At 39.8% G+C, this 17,852-nt stretch overlaps 1 protein-coding gene across 1 annotated transcript; it reads left to right on the top strand.

Moving 5' to 3' along the window:
- The first annotated feature begins 336 nt into the window (after positions 1–336).
- SPINK7 (serine peptidase inhibitor Kazal type 7) lies at positions 337–4,120 on the top strand. Its single transcript, XM_065935845.1, has 4 exons — positions 337–397; positions 1,722–1,747; positions 2,508–2,632; positions 4,075–4,120. Exons 1-4 carry the CDS (start codon positions 337–339, stop codon positions 4,118–4,120), a joined length of 258 nt encoding a protein of 85 aa, XP_065791917.1.
- Positions 4,121–17,852: the final 13,732 nt, after the last annotated feature.

The following is a 17,852-nucleotide window of genomic DNA, read 5'->3' on the forward strand; positions in this document are numbered from 1 at the left end:
GTCAAGTAGCCTATACTTAATCTCTTCTACTCTGAGTTCTGGATTTCAAAGGAACAACATTCCCCACCCCTAGAGCAGGCAGAAAAATACTTCTCACCTTGAATAATCAATTTGTTGGTCAGACAGGAAGTAGCAATTAAGTGACAAGGGCTGTAACACCACCCAGGGTGTGACACTGTGCTTTGAGAGCCTCTCAGAGCCAACCCTGACTTTGGATGACTTCACAGAAAAGGCGGAGAAATCAAACACTGCCTTATAAACATGACCCTTTCCTAGAGTATGGCTGATGCAGTTGTGACCATCCTGAGTAACCTCTGCATCACAGCTGTCTCCATCATGAAGACCACTGGGGGTCTCCTTCTGCTCTGTGTAGTGGCCCATCTCTGCTCCTGCTCAGGTGAGTTAAGGGTAAACAGTGCCCTTAATAGCCATAAGCTTGTTCTCTGACATAGCCCCTCCTAGGATATGAACATCTCAGAGAAATGTCTGGTCATGTGGATTCAAAGAATACTAGTTTGTAATAGAAGGGCTTCCCTGGTGGCTCAGAGGTTAAAGCGTCTGCCTGCAATGTGGGAGACCCAGGTTCGATCCCTGGGTCGGGAAGATCCCCTAGAGAAGTAAACGGCAAACCACTCCAGTATTCTTGCCTGGAGAATCCCAAGGACGGAGGAGCCTGGTGGGCTACATTAGTCCATGGGATCGCAAAGAGTCGGACACGACTGAGTGACTTCACCTTCACCTTCTCGTAATAGAAACAGCCCTGGCCTGGAAAGGGAGAATCTTATGTCCCACTCGGAGTTGAAGGGTTTGGATCTAGAACATTCCCTTTCAAGGATTTTTATATCCATTCATGGCACCAAAAACAAAAACACAAACACACACACACACACACACACACACACACTACTTTTCTCAGAAGTCCACCATCTTATTGTGTGTGTTAGTCGCTTAGTCATATCTGACTCTTTGCGACCCTATGGACTGTAGCCCACCACATTCCTCTGACCATGTAATACTTCAGGCAAGAATACTGGAGTGGGTTGCCATTCCCTTCTTCAGGGGATCTTCACAACCCAGGGGTTGAACCAGAGTCTCCTGCATTGCAGGCAGATTCTTTACCCTGTGAGTCACCAGGGGAAGCCTATTTTGTTAGGACCCTGGAAACTGCTGGCATCATGAGATACTACTCCTCATCGCAAAAATGCAGAAAAACTTGAATCTCTCTCCAAATTAATCCAGGAAAACAGAAAAAAAAATTCTCCAAATCCCAGGAGTCAACAATTAAACTTTTATATAGTGAAAAATTACTTAAATAAGATTATAATATCTTAGAGATACTCTATTACTTTTCTTCATATCACTTAGAAGGGGGAGAGTATTGAAGATGGTGCTTCAGGCTCTGAGAAGTAGTGAGTGCAATACTTTTATTGCTATCTGATTTAAAACATTATCAGAGACACAATGAGCTTCAGAAAACATCCCATGGTATACAGAGGGAGGAAATTTGGATAATTCTCTTGCTTGAACCAAGGATTACCTAACACAGTGGCCATTTGGCTTCATCAGAATACAGTTGGATTTTGTGAAAGGACAGGGTAGGTGCCGAAACTAATTACCAGAGGAACCACAGAGTCTTATTCAACAGACTGACTTTACGTTAATTCATGAGACCTCACAACTCTGCTTTATTTTTAACATTTCCAATTGAATCTCTCTTTCAGAAGCTGCTAGCCTGCCTTTAAAAACAGTGAGTATACTGAACCACAATTTAATTGCAGTTTAATTTCCTATTTAGTTTAATTTCCTATTTACTGTATTTAGTCAACAAACACTTGAGAAATACATATGAAAGATTAATTCAGTATGCTTGTGGTGGGGTGAGTGGCCAGGGGAAAGGCAAGGCTGCTGTAGATAAGTTGCCTCTGCTTTTCAGAAGGCAGCTGTAGAAATGTGATATACATATAAGCAAATAATCTAAGTGTAAAGAAAATGTTCCAGAATTTAAAAAAGAGAGAGGGTACTTCTAGCTGAGAAGCTGGTGATGTCTCCATGGAAAGGGTAACATGTGTGAGGCAAGAGACAGTTAACAGCACAGATTCTGGATTCAAATCCCAGCCCTACCACTAACTAGCTTTTATATTATACAAGTTCTCTCTTTTTTTAAGCCCAGATCTTCCTCATCTGTAAATAGGGGTAATAGCAGAACCTATCCACTTGTTTTCTGAAGATTAAACAAATAAAAAGATTCATGTAAGATTTAAGTTTAATGCCTGGCAAGGAAATATGCAGGAGCTGTTAACTGTGATTACTGGTAGTAACAGAAGTGATACTGGTAGTGCTAGCATTTGTCAGTGTGGTCATAGTACTATCAAGAGAAGTAGCCACAGCAGTTTCAGTGTATGGGAGCTGGGACTTCCGGATGGTACTGTGCTTCCTGTCAGACAGGCCAGGGTAGCCTAGTTTAAGGACGAGGAGAAAAGCAGGACATTCTCTTGTGTATGTTGCAGGTGAACTGCAGCATTTACAAGAAGTACCCGGTGGTGGCCATCCCCTGCCCCATCACATACCTGCCTGTTTGTGGTTCTGACTACATCACCTATGGGAATGAATGCCACTTATGTATTGAGAACTTGTGAGTACCTCATGGGAAGGAAAAAAAAAAAGCTAGGACACCATCCTTCACCACAATCTTCTCCTCTTTCCACTAGCATGCTCAGCTCTCTAAAAACTGTACTTACCCACCCAGAGCATCTGGGAGAGAAAAAACTTGCTGCCTCACAGTTGGATTAAGGATAAGCCACCTGCTCTGCCAGCTTGGACTGGTCCCTCCATGACAGAGCCTATAATTCCCATCTGTCAACTCAGAGTCTAACAAGACCAGAAGGCTTCAAATTACTGTCTTTAGAGCCCAGAGGTTCTGTAGAGGGAAGTTAGGAGTCACCCAAGAGGTTACAGAGATCATTTGGGGAGGTCTCCAATTCTAACCAGCTTTGGACTCTTTTTAAGTAGTGGAGTTCCACATAATTTCTTATTGGAAGAAATGTTTCTGAATCCCACACTAAAAAATAATTGAAAACCACTATACTATCATGTAGAATAGAAGCCTCTTATCCTACTTCTAAGAGACTTAATGGCCAGTAGATGATTCTTAGATAAACTGTGACCAGAAGGTCTTAATCCTCCTCAATTTCCTGGTGGCTGTAAATATCCTTAGCCTGAGGCAGGAGGGAGGAAAAGGCTACCACAAAGATTTTTTTCTTCAACCTGAAATAAGGAATACAATAAAGTTCAAGCTGTCATGACTTGGACTAGAATCCTCATGGACATGTTTTTAAGTATTTTGTTTGGCTTACACAACGTTTTGGAAGGCAATATAACCAGGCAGAAGACACTTCTTTCGTGCAAAATAGGCAACTCAGGGGTCTTAACAACCAGTTCCCTTTGCTCACTGTTAACTCTCTTTTAGACCACTGGATTTTGGCCACTTAGCTCTTGTGTTTTTTGTGTTTTTCATCTTTGTGATTATCTTAACAAGGTAAAATATCACATTAGGGCCCGAACCCAGAAGGATATGTCTACACACGGATTCCTACTCAGGAGCTTTCATTTCACAAAAGGGAAGCTTCACTAATGTGCACAGACACTGGGCCCTCAATCTGGAAAACGGCTTGCATTCAAGGACACTGAAGAGGACACACGGTGGAAGCTCCCCTCACTAGTGCAGGGTCCAGCCTCACCACGGGCCCTGCTGACCAGGAACGCCTGAGGGGCAGGCCGCCTCAACTTCCCTTGTCAGAGGTCCTCCTTCTTTGCTGGTTTAAGACTTTGGGTGATTAGTCTGGGTTCTCGGATCAGTAGAGGGAGCAGGTGGGATGAAAATATCACTGGACTAGGGTCATTCTGCTACTCGCTCTGTCAGAAACTGCCTGTAGCAAAGACACTCCTTTTTAGGGACTCATTTTCCTCATGTGTAAGATCAGGTTATGGCTGTAATCTCTGTAGTTCCTTTCAGCTCTAATATAACGTAATTTTTCCTCTTGTGTTAATGATCCTCTTAAATGTGTCTTCCCATAGGAAAAGTCATGGAAAAGTTCAGTTTCTTCATGAAGGAGTATGTTAACTTCCCCACAGACATGGACACAGAGCAAGGATATCATCACTGTCATCGTCATCATCCCTGGTTCTGGGAGGGCGGGATTGGTAGGGAGCTGGCAGAGACAGACTCAGAGTCATCTTTGTTGGGTGGAGAAAGTTGTGCTCTCCTTCAGACTTCTGTCTCACTGACTGACAAATACAAACATGTCAAAATAAACTAAAAAGTACAATGAAAGTGTAACAGGTCATTGTTGTGTTCCAAGCATCAAAATAATTACACTTATTAAAAACTTTGCAGAACTACTATCTACCTAGTAACTTCAATCGATCAAAAGATAAAAACCTACTTTAAATGGAACATAAGGAGCAAGATATGTGTAATGCCTATTGTGGCTGTTCAGTCACTGAGTCAGGTCCGAATCTTTGTGTTTCCAGGGACTACATCCCGCCAGTCTTCTCTGCCCATGGGGTTCCCCAGGCAAGAATACTGGAGTGGGCTGCCATTTCCTTCTCCAGGGGATCTTCCCAAACTAGGGATCAACCTCACATCTCTTGCACGGGCAGGTAGACTGCTTACCACTGAGCCACCAGAGAAGCCCTTTGTAATGCCCACAGCACAGTCGTAAATATTTTTACGAATGACATGCCTTCACAACTACAAATTTGATAAACACATTTTATAGCAAAAATTATCAAAATAAACCACTGAACTCTCTGACATAGCTTAAACATTAACTTATTTCTAAGGTTTTAAAAAAGTATATGTTTAAAATAAATTGACAAAAATTTTTCATTTGCAAGAGAGCCCCTATTTGGGCAATTAATTTCCTAATTGTTCTAACGAAAGTCTAATTCCTAATTGAGTCTTCTTTACTTGACATACAATCTGTTTTAACAAGGATGCTGTGTGATTCTACTCAGGGAGGAGGGGACGCTTGCAAATCCTACTTCAAATTTAATACAGCTCTGAACCATCTTTATAATTTTAATTATCAATCTAATTGTGCCACAAACATCAGCTATTCCATATTAATAAATCCTGACCCATGATTTTAAGATTCTCAACCCCCTAATCCTAATATTAAATACCTAATTTATCCATAATCCTAGACAGTTCATAGAGTTTAACTCAAATCTATGTTTAACACTAAAAGCTCACAATATGTTAATCACAGTAAGACACTCAGTAATCTAATATTTCTCAGTCTTTGTTCATTGTGACACACCTTTTCAACCGAATTGTAAACATGAAGAACCAGTGTCTAAGTGCACAAAAGAGAAGAAACACTGGTTCAGAAATGCTGACTAGTGAATAAAAACAAAAGCTCATCTTTTCTCCTTTCTTTTCATTTCCCTTTTCCTCTCTCTCAAATATTTTTCCTTTTCTCTATACTATTTTTTCTTTTTCTATATATTCCTTCCCTGTTATTTCTTATTGCAAACTTTTCCTAACTTTCCCTTAAATTCATTACTTTTTCCTCACTTTCTATAGTCTCTATAAGCATCTTTTATTTATGCAAAGCCTTCCAGCCTCCATATCTCAAAGTCTGACTGTATATCCCTTTGTAGCAATGGTCAGATAAGCACATTTGCCTGTATACACACTTGGGGAAATTTTAAATTATTAGACATTTGTCTCAAAATGAAGACAGCTGGAGCCTCACCTCCAAAAACCATGTAGACATATAAGTCTTACCTAGGCTTATAGCGTAATTGATAGCTTACACCTTGACATTTAAAAATAAATTCTAATTTCATATAAACCCAAAATTCACCTTATATCTAAATCCCAATTTTTACCTTTCACAACTGCTCTATAGCATAAGGCTTAACCACTCCCTTCAAAGGCCAACTCTTTATTCTATCTTTTAAATCAAAATTCAAAACAAATCTTTAACATTAATCTGCATGCAATTCATTTCACATAAATGAATCTGAGAACCAACACCGAACTCAGTCCTAAACTTTAAAAACTGTAATCCTAATGTTTTGCTGTCTCTGGATCTTATTTCTATTCATCGATTTAATTGAAATGCCTATGTTTATATGCACGTTGTACTCTGCTTATGTGTGATTACGTCATGGGAAGCTACAATCTCACTTTGTATGCTAGTAACTATGTAGGTGTATGTTCACATGTGACTTTCTTTATAGATGACGAGGTCATGACTGGTGGCCCCAGTAACCTGACCTTAATAACTGTGTTTGAAAGTCAATATGAACACAAATATAGCGAGTTAACTCATTTTCAGTTAATAAACATGTAGATTGTTTCACTTAGTATCTTATTGTTGACTATTTACACTGTGACAAATTAGTTCCTGTTGTTGGTTTCCCCAAGTAATGAAAGGCTGAAACTAACTAAAGTAAAATGTTAAAACACAAAATAACAGAAAAAATAAAACATGGCTAAGGAATTCATAACATTTATAACAAAATAATTTTTCAACTTGAACTGTTGTTTTGATCCAGTTGCTTTGAGTTAAATGACCAGTTCTGTGCCTCTCTGACAAGCTGCTTCTATTGAGGCTTAATTGAGTTTGCCTAACTCACTGTGTGTCTCAGTCTGGGTCTCCTTCTGGTTATTAGTTTGGGGCTATAAAGCTGACAGGAAGTGTCTTTTCTAATAACCCTATTCGTTTCCTACCATGTCTACAAGCAATCTCACAGAGTAGCCTGAGAGGTGGGGCAAGTGAATGGATTCTTCATGTTCCACAGTCATTCTGCCTGTACCAGTGAAGACACGATGCACTTGACTTCCTGAAACCAATGACCTGGACCTCTGTGTTCTTGAGAAACTTTGCGGAAGAATGAATCAGTCTTGCCCCCATACTTGGGGCTCTGGATTATGTCTAGTTCAGGAAAGCAAGACATCCAATCATAAATGTAAATGTCAAATCAGTTCAGTTCAGTCACTCAGTCATGTCCAACTCTTTGCGACCCTGTGGACTGCAGTCAGCCAGGCCTCCCTGTCCATCACCAACTGCCAGAGTCTACTCAAACCCATGTCCATTGAGTCGGTGATGCCATCCAACCATCTCATCCTCTGTTGTCCCCTTCTCCTCCTGCCCTCAATCTTTCCCAGCATCAGGGTCTTTGCAAATGAGTCAGCTCTTCACATCAGGTGGCCAAAGTACTGGGAGTTTCAGTTTCAACATCAGTCCTTCCAATGAACACCCAGGACTGATCTCCTTTAGGATGGACTGGCTGGATCTCCTTGCAGTCCAAGGGACTCTCAAGAGTCTTCTCCAACACCACAGTTCAAAACCATCAATTCTTCGGTGCTCAGTTTTCTTTATAGTCCAACTCTCACATCCATACATGATTACTGGAAAAACCACAGCCTGGACTAGATGGACATTTGTGGACAAAGTAATGTCTCTGCTTTTTAATATGCTGTCTAGGTTGGTCATAACTTTCCTTCTAAGGAGTAAGCGTCTTTTAATTTCATGGCTGCAGTCATCATCTGCAGTGATTTTGGAGCCCCCCAAAATAAAACAGTCACTGTTTCCACTGTTTCCCCATCTATTTGCCATGAAGTGATGGGATCGAATGCCACAATCTTAGTTTTCTGAATGTTGAGCTTTAAGCCACTTTTTCACTCTCCTCTTCCACTTTCATCAAGAGGCTCTTTAGTTCTTCTTCACTTTCTGCCATAAGGGTGGTATCATCTGCATACCTGAGGTTATTGATATTTCTCCTGGCAATCTTGATTCCAGCTTGTGCTTCCTCCAGCCCAGAATTTCTCATGATGTACTCTGCATATACGTTATGTAAGCAGGGTGACAATATACAGCCTTGATGTACTCCTTTTCCTATTTTAAATTTATTTAAAAATTTTTAAATTTCCAAGTTTAGACCTTGGCAAGGACATGATTTTATTTAGTTTTACTCGCTTCTCTGTACTCACCAACATTTGCATCGCTGAGGTCTTTATCATCCTTATCATCACTGTTTTTATTAGAAAATTCCACCAAGCAACTCAGGAGAACACAAGGAAACTTTAAACAGAAGACTGTGTGTTTACCCCAACGAGAACTTTTACCAGGTGGGTAGGTACTCCAGTTGTGCAGTATCTTTTCCTTTACTGTTTAACATGTATATTGTGAGAATCAGATGAGATATGCGTGTGAACATGTTTTGTAAATTATAAAGTCTTATGGAAATGAAAAGGGATGATTATAATGTGCATCCCCATTCCTCTCCATCACTTACAAAAGCATAAAAATATATACCACATTTTTTTTGGAATATGCTTGGCATGTTAAGTACTCATGACCAGTAAATGCTCATGTATTTTTCTTGGTTTGAAAAATGGCAACATTTCTGTTCATTAGAAATTGATACTAGGAAGTTAAAAGGAGAACGTGTAGTTTAAACATGTAAGATTACATATATTTACTTATATAGTTTGCCCCATTTGAACATGGCCTTACTTAACACAATAGCATGAGCAAAAGTGCAATAAAAATGATATGTGCATAATCTCAAGGAATATCATTACAAAATATCTATTGATTTTTAAAGTAAAAAGAGTAACTTAAAAATGGATAACCTGGAAGTTATTACCAGCTGACTCAAGTGATTAAAGTTAGCATTGTTAGTGATGGGGCAAATCAACATCATGTATGTGCACATCAGGGGTTGGTCCCAGTGTCCAGCACCTGGGAAGGAGTACTCAGAGGTCCCTTTCCAGGCAGGAGCACTCAAGTTCCACTCAACTAATACCACACTTTGGAGCCAGATCTAGGGTGAACAGATCCTGGGGGAGCTCTAAACAAAGGCATGCCAGGTCCCAAGAAGAAGCAAAACCATCTTCATTCCTGGAGCTACAATGCCAAGCAGTAGTCTGGGACAAACACAATGGAGAAAGGGACACAAACTTTGGTTGCCTCTAGACAGAACCACAAATGCAGTCCCTATGGACTTTAGTTCACTTTGACCACATGGGCCCCACTTGCTTCAGTGCTCACCTCCCTGGGGACAGAGCACACGAAGGTAATGAATCCTTAATGAACCTGACCCTCAGGGCTTCTACTCTAAAAACTGGGGAGGAGATATCACCATCAACAGGGCTGTGACAGTCATGGAGCAAAAAGGAGACCCCTTCCATCATCCAGTGCAGGTTCTGGTTACTGTACCATCACATCTTTTATAAAGGAGATAAAAAACCAGCACATGCTGAGGAAAGAAGTGGCTGGCATCCATATCAAAACAGCCCTGGCACTGAAAACATTGGACTCACACGGTCTACATAGGGACATTCCCACATTAAAACATCCCTTCAAGACCATGGTAGATAACTGTTTCCCATAAACTCAAGGAGACAATGAAAGCTAAGTAACATGAAAAAGTAGAGGAACTATTTCCAATTAAAAGAATAGAGGAATCCCTTGAAAGAACAAATGATTAAACAAACCTCTCAAGTCTACCAGACCCGAAGTTCAAAAAGGAAGTAGTAAAAATGATGAAAAAAATAAGAAAGATTATCAATAACAATGCAGATCAGTGTAACAAGGAACTAGAAACTGTAAAGGAACCAATCAAAATTACACAACTCAATTGCAAAGATAAAAACAAAACTAAAACGAATGAATACCAGACTAAGTAACACAGAAGAATCAATAAGTGATCTGGAAGACAGAATAATGGAAATACTTAATCAGAACACCAGACAGAAAGACAAATAAAAAGAAAATGAAAGCAACATATGAGATGTATGGGATAACATAAAGGTGTGTGAACCAATGCAAAATAGAGATTCCAGAAGGAGAAAAGCGTATCAAAATATATTTGGAGAAATTATGGCTAAAAACTTTCCAAACCTAAAAGAAAACAGATATCCAAGTACAAGAATCAGAGGGTCCCAAACAAGATGAACAGACCCACACCAAAACATAATAATTGAAGTGGAAAAACTTAGAATATTCTAAAGGCAGCAAGAGGAAAACAAAGAGTAAGTTACAAGGGAACCTTAGTAAGGTTATCAGCTGATTTCTCTGCAGAAAATTTGTAGGCCAGAAGGGAGAGATATGACCAATTGAAGTGCTGAAAGGGAAAAATCTATAACCTAGAATACTCTATTCAGTAAAATTATCATTTATAACAAAAGGAGAGATAAAAAATTTCTTAGAGAAGCAAAAACTAAAAGAATACAACAATACTAAACCTAACATAATAGCAAGTATTTAAAGGTCTTCTCTAAATGGAGAAGAAACAAAAAATTATAGGAAAAGAAAAAATACAACAGGAGAGGCAAATATATGAAAGGATTGAAGATTATTTATATAAGCTGGTACGTAGATTAAGAAACCATCAAAAAATTTTATAAAAGTGATTTTAAATTATATAACTACAATCAACAGAAAACGGAGAAGGCAATGGCACCCCACTCCACTACTCTTGCCTGGAAAATCCCATGGACGGAGGAGGAGCCTGGTAGGGTGCAGTCCATGGGGTTGCTAAGAGTCAGACACGACTGAGCGACTTCACTTTCACTTTTCACTTTCATGCATTGGAGAAGGAAATGGCAACCCACTCCAGTGTTCCTGCCTGGAGAATCCCAGGGATGGGGGAGCCTGGTAGGCTGCCGTCTGTGGGGTCACACAGAGTCGGACATGACTGAAGCAACTTAGCAGCAGCAGGAGCAGCAATCAACAGAAAAAGGATAAACAAGAAGATGTAAAATAGAACATCAAAATCGCAATGTGAAGATGGGAGAAAAAATGTAGATCTTTTAGAATGTGTCTGAACCTATATGACTATCAAGCTAAAACAAGCAGATATAGTTATGAGTTAACATACTTGAAAACCAGGGTACTGTTAGTAACTCACTTGTTAGTCGCTCAGTCTGACTCTTTGTGACCCCATGGAATGTAGCCCTAGGCTACTCTATACACAGGATTTCCCAGGCAAGAATACTGGAGTGGGTTGCCAGAAGTTAAGCAAGCAGGGTGACAATATACAACCTTGATGTACTCTTCTCCTGATTTGGAACCAGTCCATTGTTCCCTGTTCAGTTCTAACTGTTGCTTCTTGACCTGCATACAGATTTCTCAGGAGGCAGGTAAGGTGGTCTACTATTCCTATCTCTTTAAATTTCCCAGAGTTTATTGTCATCCATACAGTCAAAAGCTTTGGTGTAGTCAATAAAGCAGAAGTAGATGTTTTTCTGGAACTCTCTTGCTTTTTCGATGACCCTATGGATGCCGGCAATTTGATCTCTGGTTCCTCTGCCTTTTCTAAATCCAGCTTGAACATTTGGAAGTTCTCAGTTCACATACTGTTGAAGCCTCACTAGGAGAATTTTGAGCATTACTTTGCTAGTGTGTGAGGTGGGTGCAATTGTGCAGTAGTTGGAGCACTCTTTGGCATTGCCTTTCTTTGGGATTGGAATGAAAATTGACCTTTTCCAGTCCTGTGGCCACTGCTGAGTTTTCCAAATTTGCTAGCATAATGAGTGCAGCACTTTCACAGCATCATCTTTTAGGATTTGAAATAGTTCAACTGGAATTCCATTGCCTCCACTAGCTTTGTTCACAGTGATGCTTCCTAAGGCTCATTTGACTTCGCATTCCAGGATGTCTGACTCTAGATGAATGATCACACCATCGTGGTTATCTGGGTCATGAAGATCTTTTTTGTTTAGTTCTTCTGTGTATTCTTGCTACCTCTTCTTAATATCTTCTGCTTCTGTTGGGTCCCTACCATTTCTGTCCTTTATTGTGCCCATCTTTGCATGAAACATTCCCTTGGTATCTCTAATTTTCTTCAAGAGATCTCTAGTCTTTCCCATTCTGTTGTTTTCCTCTATTTCTTTGCACTGATCACTGAGGAAGGCTTTCTTATCTCTCCTTCCTATTCTTAGGAACTCTGCATTCAGATGGTTATATCTTCCCTTTTCTCCTTTGCCTTTCACTTCTCTTCTTTTGTCAGCTATTTGTAAGGCCTCTTCAGACAACCATTTTGCCTTTTTGCATTTCTTTTTCTTGGGGATGGTCTTGATCACCCCCTCCTGTACAATGTCAGAAATCTCTGTCCATAGTTTTTCAGGCACTCTGTCTATCGGATCTAATCCCTTGAATCTGTTTGTCACTTCCACTGTATAATTGTGAGGGATTTTATTTAGTTCATACCTTAATAGTCTAGTGGTTTTCCTTTCTTTCTTTAAGTCTGAATTTTGCAATAAGGGGTTCATGATCTGAGCCACAGTCGTTTTTGCTGACTTTATAGGGCTTCTCCACCTGGGAAGCTTTTCTTTCAGTGTCATATATTTTTGCCTTTTCATACTGTTTATGGGGTTCTCAAGGCAAGAATACTGAAGCGGTTTGCCAATCTCTTCTCCAGTGGATCCCGTTTTGTCAGAACTCTCCACTTTGACCTGTCTATCTTGGGTGGCCCCACATGGCATGACTCATGGTTTCACTGAATTAGCCAAGGCTGTGGTCCATGTGATCAGTTTGGTTGTTTTTCTGTGATGGTGGTTTCCATTCTGTCTGCCCTCTGATGAATAAGGATAAGAGGCTTATGGAAACTTTCTTATGGGAGAGACTGTGGGATAAACTGGGTCTTGTTCTGATGAGCAGGGTCATGCTCAGTAAAACTTTAATCTAATTTTCTATTGATGGGCTGTGTTCCCTCCCTGTTGTTTGGCCTGAGGCCAAACTGAGACCCACACCTCCACTGGAGACTCCTGGACACTCACAGGGAAGTTTGGTTCAGTCTCCCACTGGCCTCCAAAGTCAAATTCCTTGGGTGTTCTCAGTCCCTTTGCCAGCTCCCCAGGTTGGGAGATCTGTTGTGGGTCCTAGAACTTTCTTAACAGTACAAGAATTTCTTTGGTATAATTGTTCTGCAGTTTGTGGGTCGTCTGCTCTGTGGCTCTATGGTGGGGCTAAGGGTGAACTCCTCCAAGAGAACTTATGCCACACGCTTGGTGACCCAGGTCTGCTGCACACGGAGTCCTGTCCCTGCACAGGCCACAGCTGACCTGTGCCGCCTCAGGAGACACTCAAACACTCAAAGGCAGGCCTGGCTCAGTCTCTCTTGGGTCTCTAGGCCCTGGTGCACATGTTTTGTTTGAGCCTTCTGAACCCTCTGATGCGTATGGGGTTTGATTCTAAATGTGATTTCGCCCCTCCTACCACCTTGTTGGGGCTCCTCCTTTGCCTTTGGACACGAGGTATCCTTTTTTGGTGGGATCCAACATTCTCCCATTGATGGTTGTTCAGCAGTGAGTTGCAATTTCAGAGTTCTCACAGGAGAAGATGAGCGCACGATCCTTCTACTCTGCCATCTTGTCGATGCTTTGAGGGAAGCTCTATCTTTGTAGCCCCTGGCAATTATTAACCTGACTTTTCTCTATAGATTCATTATTCTTGACATTATACTAAAATAGAAGAATAAAGTATGTGGCCTTTTGTCTATAAGGTTATTCCATGCTAGAGCATGTATCAGTATCAGTACCTTATCCTTTTTATTGAATAATGTTGTATTCTACAGATGCAGTGCATTTAATCATCCATCAGTTGATGACTAGTTGAATTATTTCCAATTTGGGGCTATTATGTATAAAGCTGCTATGAACATTAATGTCTTTAGTGGATATATGTTTTTAATTCTCTTGGGCAAATACCTAGGAATGGAACTGTTAAGTCATATGGTAACTCTGCATTTAACTTTTTGAGGAATTACCAAACTATTTCCCAAAGCAGCTACAACATTTTATAATATATTCCCACCAGCAATTTATGAGAGTTCCAACATCTTCATATCCATACCAACATCCTGTCTCTCTGTTTTCTTAATTTTAGTCATCTTAATGGATAGGAAATGGTATCTCTTTTTGGTTTTGATTTGTCTTTACCTAATAACTAATGACAATGACCATATTTTCATGTTTTGTTTTGGAAAATACATATTCAAACCCTCTGTTTGGTTTTTAAATAAATTGTCTGGTCACTGTAAGCTGCAAATGTAATTTTTTTTTAATATACTCTAGATACTAGTCCCTTATCAGATATATAATTTGCAACTATTTTCTTCCATCTGTGGTTTCTCCTTTTAAGTGCAAAAGTCTTTAATTTTGATGATGTCCATATTATCCATTTCCTCTTTTGTTTCCTGCAGTTTAGTGTCATATCTAAAAAACCATCACCTATTCAAAGGTCACAAAGATGAACACCTATATTTTCTTCTAAGAATTCTATAGTTTTAGCTCTCATATTTATGTATTTCAAGTAAATTTATGTTATGATTTTTAACACAAAATGAGGTGGGAGTCCAATCTCATTTGTTTTGTATGTGAATATCCAGTTGTCCCAGACAAAGTTTTTAAAAGATTATTCTTTCTTCACTAAATTGTTTTGTCATTCTAGTCAAAAATCAATTAAACATACATATTAGAATTTATTTTTGAATTCCCAATTCTATTACACACTGTTTTGATTACCATAACCTTGCAGTAAAATTTTAAAGTGTTTAATGTGAACCCTCCACCTTTTTTCTTTTTGAAGACTGTTTTTAGCTAACTTGTATTTCCCACAAGAATTTTAGGCTTAGCTCATCCATTTTCCAAAAAGGGCAGTTAACTTCACAGCTTAACAATATTAAATCCTGTTGGATTGGATCATTTTGTTATAAAGGCACTGTTGGCACAGATGGTAAAATTTAAATTAGAGTCTTGAGGTGAAGAGCGCACAAGAAGTTACTTGTTCTATTCTTGCAACAATTATTTAAAAATAAAAAGTTAAAATTTAAAAATGTGTGCTTCCTAACTGCTATGCAAAGCAGGTACTAGTAATCTGATAAAATTGTTCTTACAATAATTCAAAGTCAAAGCACAGTAGTGACTTCAAAATGTTAAATATCAAGAGAATATGGAAAGGATATGCTATCTAGGCTGAGTTTTTAAGTAAATTTTCAAATAAACCGTAAGATTCTTCCTATCTCCTCCACCTCTAATATACACTGAAAACATTTTAGAATTCCTTAGGAAATCTCAATTTCATAGTGACATTTTAAGTAGTTTTTCAGTATAAATCAGGGTTGCCTAAAAGATCTTGTTTACGCAAGAAGAAAGGACTGCCATTGTTTTGAAAGAGATTTCTGAGATATTCAAGGGACCTTCTGTCCAGGATTTCCTGGTTCCCAGATTCTGCAACATTACTCTTCCCAGAAGTGAACACTTAATACATATGTGCACACTAATAGGCTCCAAACTGGTGACAGTCTTCATCAGAAGCAGATGCACTGGATGCACATCACTCTCCTCTTTCACCCTTATTCAGTTCAGTTCAGCTCAGTCACTCAGTCATGTCCGACTCTTTGTGACCCCATGAATCGCAGCACACCAGGCCTCCCTGTCCATCACCAACTCCCAGAGTTTACTCAAACTCATGTCCACTGACTCGGGGATGCCATCTAGCCATCTCATCCTCTGTTGTCCCCTTCTCCTCCTGCCCCCAATCCCTCCTAGTCTCAGGATCTTTTCCAATGAGTCAACTCTTTGCATGAGGTGGCCAAAGTATTGGAGTTTCAGCTTCAGCATCAGTTCTTCCAACAGGATGTATATAAGTGCTTTACAATCTCATTTGAAAATCATAATCAGCTTATGCTATGGTGCTATGATTAACTGTATTCTGAAAGCGTGTTAAAGAAGTTATTTGACACTTGTCAAAATGGTAAGGAAAGCATTATTCAAGGTATAGTCTTGAATATCCCTATTGTAATACCCCTATGGCAATGGGGGAAAGACTGGGCTTAACTCTAAATAAAGCAAATGAATATTTTAGCCAAGGAGCTGGGTTAAGTACTCAGTGGATGGAAAATTACTAATAAGAGATACTAAGGGAATTCTTGTTAAAGTCAGGCCAAGGACTTATACATTAAAAGTGGGGTATGAAAAACTTGATCAAATATAAAGGGTGATCAGATATCAAAAGTAGGGAGATGACTTAGCAGAATTCTATGCTAAGACATGCCTGGAAAGGCCAAAGATATGAAGTAGAGGGGAGGCAGAGAGAAGGGAGGTGTGGGGAGGTCAAGGTTCATTTGACAACAGAACTCAGAGAAGCCTAACTCAAGTTTGATAAAGAAGAGAATCTTTATCATGCTACACTGAAGACAGTGGCAATAGTTTTTCATTATTCATGGTATACCCAAGTTGTATTTTAGTCTCTAAGACAGAGTGAATCTTCATTAATAATCACTAAGTAAGCAAATGAAAATGAAGAAACTAAGGCTTCTACCAGTTCAATAATTTGCACAAGGTCACGCAGGGAATGGTGGAGGTGGCAATGAATTCATCTAACATTATGATGCCTGCCCTCCAAACCATCTCAGCACAGTTTCCAGTTGTTTTATCCTTCTGAAGGGAAACAAATACGAATTTTAGTCTCTCAGCCTTTGGCACTACCTCCATTAGTGGTACAGACCGTGTCTTCCAACTCTATCTACCAAAACTGCAAGAACTGCTTCTGAGGTCTTCTCACAGGGGCACTTTATTCAAAAACTGGCACATTCCAAAAAGTGTTCTTGTGGCCTTTATCAAAGACTTCAAGTGAAGCATGGTTTGATGAAAGCACAATTAAGCTTATTTAAATCATGACTAAATGGCTGGTGGCTTATCTATTGAAAGTTATTTTATTAGCAGGGCTTCCCTCATAGCTCAGTCGGTAAAGAATCTGCCTGCAATCTCCAGGAGACCCAGGTTCAATTCCTGGGTCAGGAAGATCCCCTGGAGAAGGAAATGGCAAACTACTCCAGTATTCTTGCCTGGAGAATCCCATGGATAGAGGAATCTGGTAGTCTACAGTTCATGAGTTCACAAGAGTTGGACATGACTTAGCAACTAAACCACCATCACTGACCCTGTGTGTAACTACATGCAGGGCAAGTTAACATCTCATTTTTGAGCCATCAGCCTGCATTTGGGGACCAGATAATCATGGCCAAAGCTTCAGGGACAGTCTAGCTACTATATCCACCAGCTCTGTTCTTTGCTACAATGGTTACATACCTCTTTATTATTGGCTTTGGGGAAATCCTCCTCATAAGGGCCCTTGATAAAGAAGCTTTCAGCAGACATCTGGTGGGTAAATGAGGTGTGAGTGCTCACCAGCTCCACCCATTATACCATCTCCCCAAATATGGGATCTGGGGGGAAACTACCCTCTTCCTAAAAGTCAGGAATTATTGCCTGTTTGTGCTGAATCAAGACTTGGATGCTGATACCTTTTCTCTGTTCCCAGTCTGGGATCTCAACTGCCAACATTTCCCCCTTTGGTTCTAGAGGAGAGACGAGGAAAGAGGGGAACCTGAGAAAATGTTAAAACCTATAAAGCTGCCATGCTGATGAGTCTTCCTAGAAAAAGCAGTACACCAAAGAATATGTAGCAAACCAAATGAAATTACTTAACTTCCTTGTGACTTCATTCCCTCATCTGTAGAACAAAGAAAATGGTAGTTACTACCTGTCAGAATGGTAGTTACTATCTGTGATGAAGATCAAACTGTGTAACAGGTGGAAAAGCACACACACTTAAAGGGGTGAGGAAATAATGCCAACTTTATTAGGTCCTATGATCTATTAAAATGTCATATATAATCACCTCTCTTTCACAACAAAAAAAAATGTCCTTCCTTAGCAGATTTTTCTTACCACTTCCCAGGCTTCTGTTTCTGGAAATAGCTATTTCACAACTGAGATAGAACTCTTGCCAATATATAAGGCAGAACCCATCCGGGCTGGGCAGACA

Source organism: Muntiacus reevesi, chromosome 1 (genome assembly GCF_963930625.1).
Source record: "Muntiacus reevesi chromosome 1, mMunRee1.1, whole genome shotgun sequence".
In the NCBI taxonomy this organism is placed as follows: Eukaryota; Metazoa; Chordata; class Mammalia; order Artiodactyla; family Cervidae; genus Muntiacus; species Muntiacus reevesi.

Coding starts and splice junctions, on each gene's coding strand:
- SPINK7 (XM_065935845.1), top strand. CDS start 337: ATGAAGACCACTGGGGGTCTCCTTCTGCTCTGTGTAGTGGCCCATCTC. Junction 398..1,721: donor CCATCTCTGCTCCTGCTCAG/GTGAGTTAAGGG, acceptor TCTCTCTTTCAG/AAGCTGCTAGCCTGCCTTTA. Junction 2,633..4,074: donor CACTTATGTATTGAGAACTT/GTGAGTACCTCA, acceptor GTCTTCCCATAG/GAAAAGTCATGGAAAAGTTC.